This window comes from Cephus cinctus, unplaced genomic scaffold (assembly GCF_000341935.2).
Source record: "Cephus cinctus unplaced genomic scaffold, Ccin1 Ccin1_scaffold0081, whole genome shotgun sequence".
NCBI lineage: Eukaryota > Metazoa > Arthropoda > Insecta > Hymenoptera > Cephidae > Cephus > Cephus cinctus.
Genome location: NW_014332822.1, coordinates 9,137 through 17,144, shown reverse-complemented (window position 1 = coordinate 17,144; position 8,008 = coordinate 9,137). Strand labels below are relative to the sequence as shown.

Below are 8,008 nucleotides of genomic sequence, written 5' to 3'. Positions count from 1 at the left end.
ACATTTCGCATGAAGGAGTTCCTGCATTGCTGGAGGTGCTGAGGCTCTAACCTATCTGCCCTATCTGATAATCTGTACACTACCTTTCGATGAAGATATCTGCTAGAAGTTCTACGAAAACTAAACAATTCAAATGGATCAAGTTCCTTTCGAAAAACTTGTGGATTTCTTGCTCTCATTTCAATAAATGAAACTTTGTTTTACATTATAATGCTGATATTTTTATTTCTCATTTACCCATGCCATTAATAATAAGAAATACATATGTAAAAAAAGTAAAAAGTTTTTAATAATCATAGGAAAAAAGATTTACAAAAGTTTTTTTCAATGAAAAATCATATGTACAATTGTAAGCGACAATCGTGATCTAGTAGAGAATGAAACGAATAATGCTAGATTGCAAAAAAGCAAAAGAAATAAATGGATAGATCTAACGAAGAAAATAGCAGTGACTGGTAAGTAAGTGAGTTAGGAAAGATATTACAGATGCATCGACGGTGGAAACTCGCAGCAATTCCTTACACAGCAGCCATGATCGAATTGCAAAACTCAATTTTTCTTTTCTTCTGGTCCTTGCAAAAATCTTTCTTTCTCTAACTGTTCCTTCAAAATTTCCATTCTAAGATCGTGTTCCGGCTTCATAATTTGTATTTCTAAATTGTGCTTTTCTTCCATATAACGCAACGTTTCATCCATTTTTTTCGTTTGCAATTCGAGCATGGCTACTTCGTAGGCTGTCATATTCTTTTTTATCTTCTTTGGTACTGGCTCAGGCGAGGTCCTATCCCCATGACTTCTTTTTCCAATTTCCGTGGAACACGACGGATCTGCCTGAGGTAGGTTCGACTGTATAAGTACTAATTCACTAAAATATATTTTAATCAAATTAAAAATTGCTACTTGTCATTTTTATAAATTAATCATCAATCACGCAGATGTAAATCTTTGGGACGTAAAATACATTATAAACAAATAAGGAAGATGACAATATGAATACGAATATATCAAGTATTATTATACCCAGTTGTCGGATCCAGTTCGTATGTGACTTCATTCTCAGACTTTTCCACCTTGTTCAATGTTGGGTACGTTCTTCTCTGCAAATATGAATATATTTCGAATAATATATGTAATAATGTAGATTAATATAATTAATTAAAAATTATAATACAAATAATACATACTAGGCTATCGGAATCGTGGGGATTTTCGTCCTCCACAAAATCTTCGGGGCAAATTTCACTGATTGTGAAATCGAGCCCGGAAGATTCTGGGAGTGCAGGACCTCCGCCTGTACCAGTCGCATGCTTGCGATAGCAAGAAATAGTCTTCTTTGCTGCGAGTTTCCACCGCTGATATGCACCTCTAATATCTTTCCAATCCCTCTTAATTCCAGTCGTTGCCATTTTCTCTGTTAGTTCTTTCACTGATTGTGAAATCGAGCCCGGAAGGTTCTGGGAGTGCAGGACCTCCGCCTGTACCAGTCGCATGCTTGCGATAGCAAGAAATAGTCTTCTTTGCTGCGAGTTTCCACCGCTGATATGCACCTCTAATATCTTTCCAATCCCTCTTAATTCCAGTCGCTGCCATTTTCTCTGTTAGTTCCATCCATTTGTCTCTTCTACTCTTTTGCAATCTAGTATTATTTGCTTTATTCTCTAATATATCACGATTGTCGCTTACAAATTGTACGACTAACGCTTTTTCCTCGATGGTGAAATTCTCTTTTCGTTGCATGGTGACCTACAACGATTTACATGTTTGTCATTTTCATGTCATGGCTGTTATATAATAGTTATACATACTAACCACATTTACATGATTTTAATGTATTCATTTAATATTAATAGCTTACCTTCAAGAAAGAGAATTCTTGTGATTTCGAATTTGAAACATGGTTGGTATGTGCACCAAATATGAAGTTCGCGCTTTCCGAATGCCACCGAATACACCTGGACATAATCGAATATGCCCGAGTCTTCCCGAATGATTCCGAACGCGGTTGAAAGTACATGTTAGAAGACGCTACTCACTGTTAGCGTGCCTTTAGCTAAAAGCGGCTTAAAAGCGAGTTCTGAATACGGTCACTAACAACTCGGCGCAGTCACTTTTAACTAATAGTGACTCTGTTAGTGACCTTAACACATTCACGTCGGATGACGCCTAATGTCGTCATTTAAGATTTTCCCTTGGGTGCGGATGACGCTTTATGTCGTCATTTAAGTTATCGTTTAACTATTCTTTAAAAATATCATTTTTTCCACTTATTACTAGATTTTTTCCATATGTAGACACTAATAATAAACTGAGGAATGTTTTCCCAATAATATGCTTTATCTTTTCTTATCGTTTCTTCCTTTATACGTGTATCTATACTTATTCATTGTTTGGCCGCTACTTATCGAAACCAGCACATGAGTCCCGTAAATAAGCACTCTGTATTGTGTTCGATTATCGCTCTACAAATCTATCCTCAAAATATATTCTCTTTTTTATTTATTCAAAAGATATTTAACTAGGATTTTAGGAAATTTGAAATGGAATATTACCTAGTATCTACTCTCATTTTTGTGTATAAACAAGTCCTATGCTCCCTTCTTTAAAATTTCATACTGAAATATTAATTACATAAAAAGTTATAGTAATTTTTCTAAACCTATGCGCGACTGTAACATTTGACAAAAAACGGCCCCGTACCCACGGTAAGCACAGCCAGCAAACGCCCCGTCGCGAATGTGTTAAGAGCGAGTTCTGAATACGGGCTTTAGTGTTATTGGCCTAGTGTAAGCAAGTCTTGCGGGCTGACTCGCGACGTCATCTATGCTCCGTTTAAACGCGCTCTGATTGGTCGCATTACTGCAACTTCAACCTTGATTATCTCGAAATTTTGATATATGAAATAAAAAATAAAAATATACGTATTCATTAGAATTTGACAAGGAATGCAACGACGTTACTACAGTGCGTTTCATAACGAACACCCTGTATATTGTTATGCCGTTATGAGTTCTTTAGGATCACTAATAAATAATTGCACTGATTTGGAATAATATAAAGAGCGATTAGAGTTTATTCATTTTTGTATGATGTAAGTACGAAGGTGACGCAATAACTAATAGTAGAAGGCACAATGAAAGTGATTATTCACGACAAATGGAGTACGCTCCAGGACTTCACTCCTAGCTAGGAACTTTGCGAGTGACTGCTGTGACTCACAAAGTGCCCCACATGGCTTTTATCTTAACGCCTTATGCATAGGGTCAGCATTCGCCTAATGCTGACTTTGCGTCTGGAGATTAACAATAGCGTGAATTCTGTCATGGGACATAACAATATAGAAAATAATGTTTCACATAAATAATATCAGGTTTATAAGAACTATTCGAATTCGTACAGATTTATACTCTGTTTTGCTTAAAATAAATGCCTTGTACAAGATCCAAAAACTTTTTTTTCCATAAGATTGCCAGTCCCCTTATCCCATAAAGAAACTTTAAGCTGATACATCTAATGATTGTAGAAAAAATATGTTGTAACATATGGGCATTCTTGTATAAATTTAATTTATAAAATACTAACTTATATGCAGCAACTTGATTAGACAGCCTAGAATTTAAAGATGTTTCATTAAAAAAAGAGTAGCTACTCATATCATTGCCACTGCTATAGAAATCTCCAGCTCCTGTCACAACAAGCATATGAATGCTTTCATTTGATGCTGATTCATTAAGGAGAATAGTCATTTCTTCATACATCTGTAAAAAAATAAATTTGTGTTATTTTTCATAGATTTAAAAGTTATGTTTGCCAAGTTGATGTAGGAAAACTCTCTAATATCTAACAGTTATCTATAATTAATTGTTAGATCTTATATTATGCACATAACACAATGAATTGAATCAAGATAATTATACTTTGCAGCACAAAATTAAATTTTATTAAATAGAACAATGTATATACTGGATGATTTTAAAATATTCATAAATCACCCAGTTTCTAGAAGGAAATAGACTAAAAAAAAGGTAAACATACGATAATTGATTTGAATTGATTGCCCATTCTCTTTGTGAAGTAACTAGTATCGCATTTGAGTAGCAATGAATTAATTATTTCAACTGACATTTATTGATATGAAATAATTTTAATATGATCAACCATCATATTTCACTTAATAAATGAATTATATTATAATTCATTTTACACTAAAAATAAAAAGTTTAACTAAAAATATAATTTAATATTAATAAAGTATGACAAAAGTACAATTACTTTTAAAAACATCAAGATAACTCAGAAAAAAATGTAAAAAATGAGATTATTTAGATTTTCATAAATCATAATATTAGTAATGTATTCAGAGTACAGTGTGAAATGACCCTATTTAATAAAGATAAAACTGTATGTAAATAGAGTCAATGATAAAAAAACAATTTTAGGATTTTAGATTATTGCATGCTTTGAAAACGCCAACCCACACAGCATTTTATATCCATAGGATGTTCACGATATCCAAAGTGAATGTCCACTGGATATCTATATCCAGTTATGGGTATCCTATAGATATCCCTAGGATATCCAAAGTTCCCACTCTTGGATATTTAGGCCCATACTCATACCTCTCTTTTAGCGTTAAGGCCAGGTTACTCCTAAAAACGTGATCACACACTTTGGAATATAAGGCTCAATAATTTTTCTACTCCAACAAAAAAAAAACCTTAAGGCCCGTACTCATACCTCTCTTTTAGCGTTAAAGACGTCTTTTATCGACTGCTATCTGCTGTCTTTTAATGACTAATAGACGTCTCCAAAGACGTCTTTAAGGCCAGGTCACTCCTAAAAACGTAATTTTTTTCAATAAATTTTATTTATACTAGAAAACATGTTGAGTAATAAATTTTTTTTACATATGAAAGCACATATATTAAACTACTTGAAAAAATTTTTTTTTTTTTATTTCAAAATGGCTGCTGAAACTCGTCCGATTAGTAGATGAGTGACATCATTTCTTGGAAACGAATTATCTGAAAGCAAAAAACAAAACGGTTTCATGTTCTGTATCGAATTGGCTATGGCCTCAAGCAGAATGAAACATTTTCAATTAAAAAAAAAAACAAAATGGCGGACTTTTGAATTTTTTTACCTTCTTTTTTCACTTTCAATTGTTTATAACTTTTTTAAATAACATTGAATATTTCTGGTTCTGCTTGAGGCCATAGCCAATTCGATACAGAACATGAAACCGTTTTGTTTTTTGCTTTCAGATAATTCGTTTCCAAGAAATGATGTCACTCATCTACTAATCGGACGAGTTTCAGCAGCCATTTTGAAATAAAAAAAAAAAAATTTTTTCAAGTAGTTTAATATATGTGCTTTCATATGTAAAAAAAATTTATTACTCAACATGTTTTCTAGTATAAATAAAATTTATTGAAAAAAATTACGTTTTTAGGAGTGACCTGGCCTTAAAGACGTCTTTGGAGACGTCTATTAGTCATTAAAAGACAGCAGATAGCAGTCGATAAAAGACGTCTTTAACGCTAAAAGAGAGGTATGAGTACGGGCCTTAAGGTTTTTTTTTTGTTGGAGTAGAAAAATTATTGAGCCTTATATTCCAAAGTGTGTGTCTCATGAGTAAAAAATTATATAATGCTCACAAAGACATTAGTACTGTGTCATATTTTATTTTGGGAGCTGGGTCCGAACCCCGAACCTTTCGGTCGTGAATCCAGTACCTTAACCACTGAGCTACGGACATCTATAAAGTCTTTTCAGTTAGCACATTATTAATTACATAAGATCATTATATTCGTATACGTGCTGCTCCATGGCACTCGGAGGGACACGAAATAGGAAAGAATAAATGGTCAGAGAGTAACCAACTAAGGGCCTCAGAAAGATCCACTATTAGTAAATCCGATAATATTCCGCTAGTCCCAACGAATAGTGAAAATTTCATATGACGATGTAAAACTTAACATACAAGATGTTTAACTGGAAAGCAAGGTTCTTTTGTTACAACTTCCACTCTTTTAAAAATATGTCAATGCAGAATAAACTACTTAATGACCTTGCCATCTACTAATTTTATATTTAAGATGCATTATCGTTTCTGACACACGTATTTAAAAAAAAATGTATGGATTTCCAGAGAAATTACAGAATATCCACAAGTGGAAACCTTGGATATCTTATGAATATAAATTTAGATATTGAGGATATCTTCTGGATATCCTGTGGATATGAACAGCCAATGATATCCTATGGACATCAAATGCTGCATGGGCACAAATAAGTGCGGATGAACCAACATGCTAAACATCAGCTTCATGTGATCAATAAACTTAATATTAAAAAGCTTTAAGGTATCACATATTATAATCAATATCAATATGAATATCAATATGAATATCAATATATATATATATAATAAAAGAAAGTGTAGTATGTTTGTGTGCGTAGCTTTATCTCCACAACCAAACCCTAGAGCCTCATGAGGGTTATATGGTGTGGTAGCACACCATCCCCCATTGAATAAGTTTATGTTTGGAAATAAATATCCTTTCAGGATATTTCAGGTTATTGAGAAAATTCAGTTTTTTCATACAGTGTCTCTCGTTGTGAAGCTAAACGTATTTCTCGCTTCCCATTTGATTCATTTCTAGAAAGTTTCAGAAAATTCAATACAATTCCATAGAATACTTCAAAAAATTCTGGAAAGTTTCAGAAAATTCTAGAAAGGTTCAAAAAATTTTAGAAAGATCTGGAAAATTCAATAGAGATCCATAGAATATTTTAGAAAGTTGCAGAAAATTCGATAGAATTCCATAAAATGTCCCAGAAAGTTCTAGAAAATTCCAAACAGTTCGAAAAAATTTCATATAATGTTTCAGATCATTCTAAGAAGTTCTAGAAAATTTCCAAGAATTCCATTTAACTTTGCTTCAACAAAGCAAGGGCAATTTGTTAGTACTAACCTAAATATTGTACCAGTATCATGGGTTTAAAAGAAGTAATATATATATCGTTGAATCAGATGTAATGAAACTTGTACAAAATATAGAAATTAGAATTATTAATTGAGCTACATTAAATATATCATTAATCACACCAATCTTCAAAAAAGCTTAAATACTCAGAGATAAGTTAGATATACCTTTTGTAATATTAACATGGTAATGCCATTATATTGTTTCAAACCGTATATTTTACTACTATTATATAAAGTACATACAACAGTGCATAAACCCTGCCTACTATTGTATGAAACTTTTACTACATAACATTGTACTTTTAAAAGTTATTTATTTGTTGGGAGTCATACCTCTTGAGTAATAGCATTTTTCTTAGTAGGTCTATTAAGAGTTATTTTTTGAAATCCATTATTTACTTCACTTATAACGTTGCGCATCACATTACTCGTCATTTTTAACAAAAATGAATCGCAAACAATTATGCATGCCAAATAATTATAAAAATCGTAATAAACTCATGTTAAGACCGCGGTTAAGACCCACTTTCCTCGAATACGATGAGCGCGAAGCACGAAAGTTCCGAGTATCATTGTTAGATGGCGCCGTGATAATGTTGTTGTGACGTATGCGACAACGTTCGATATAGTCTCTTTTAGTACAAATCCCCACTCATAGGCAGCACTACAAGATAGCTTGTGTGGACACACAACGTCATCACACGGCATCGTGTAAATGCGCCTGAAATTAGGGCAATAATAGAAACGCGCCTTAAGCCAGGGCATCGTGTGAACGCGCCCTATGAAAAAGCGACGCTACGCCTCGCGTGGCGTCAGTAGCTAGTAGACAATGGCCAGTAGTCAGTAGAGATGGTTCCTATTCAACGTCAGTAAGCAATATGTGTATACAGAGATGAGTAGGGAGATTGCCAATGAGCCTGTTTTTGGTGAAGGCAATTTTTCTCTGGTTTCGGCGCGCCACCTTAGTGGAGGGCCCTCGAAGCAGTTCCACGTTTTTGATTGGTCGTGTATATATAGTAA

General features: G+C 33.5%; 2 protein-coding genes across 4 annotated transcripts in view; one reads left to right on the top strand and one right to left on the bottom strand.

The window, feature by feature from the left end:
- Positions 1 to 106, top strand: part of LOC107271720 (putative nuclease HARBI1) — a 1,942-nt gene extending 1,836 nt beyond the window's left edge. The window contains exon 5 of the mRNA XM_025089146.1: positions 16 to 106. Coding sequence (XP_024944914.1) covers positions 16 to 106 — 91 coding nt within the window. The remainder of the gene's footprint in view (positions 1 to 15) is intronic.
- Positions 9 to 7,583, bottom strand: LOC107271714. 3 transcript variants are annotated; one of them, XM_025089137.1, is made up of 6 exons: positions 7,322 to 7,583; positions 3,580 to 3,755; positions 1,591 to 1,743; positions 1,185 to 1,406; positions 1,021 to 1,097; positions 9 to 865 (listed from the first exon to the last, which is right to left on the bottom strand). In XM_025089137.1, exons 3-6 carry the CDS (start codon positions 1,735 to 1,737, stop codon positions 550 to 552), a joined length of 762 nt encoding a protein of 253 aa, XP_024944905.1. In that variant the 5' UTR covers positions 1,738 to 1,743; positions 3,580 to 3,755; positions 7,322 to 7,583; the 3' UTR covers positions 9 to 549. The 3 variants fall into 3 exon arrangements, with proteins under 3 accessions (XP_024944905.1, XP_024944910.1, XP_015603522.2); XM_025089142.1 differs by lacking the exon at positions 7,322 to 7,583 and adding an exon at positions 7,154 to 7,309; XM_015748036.2 differs by lacking the exons at positions 3,580 to 3,755; positions 7,322 to 7,583 and adding an exon at positions 1,856 to 2,867.
- Between the last annotated feature and the right edge of the window lie 425 nt (positions 7,584 to 8,008).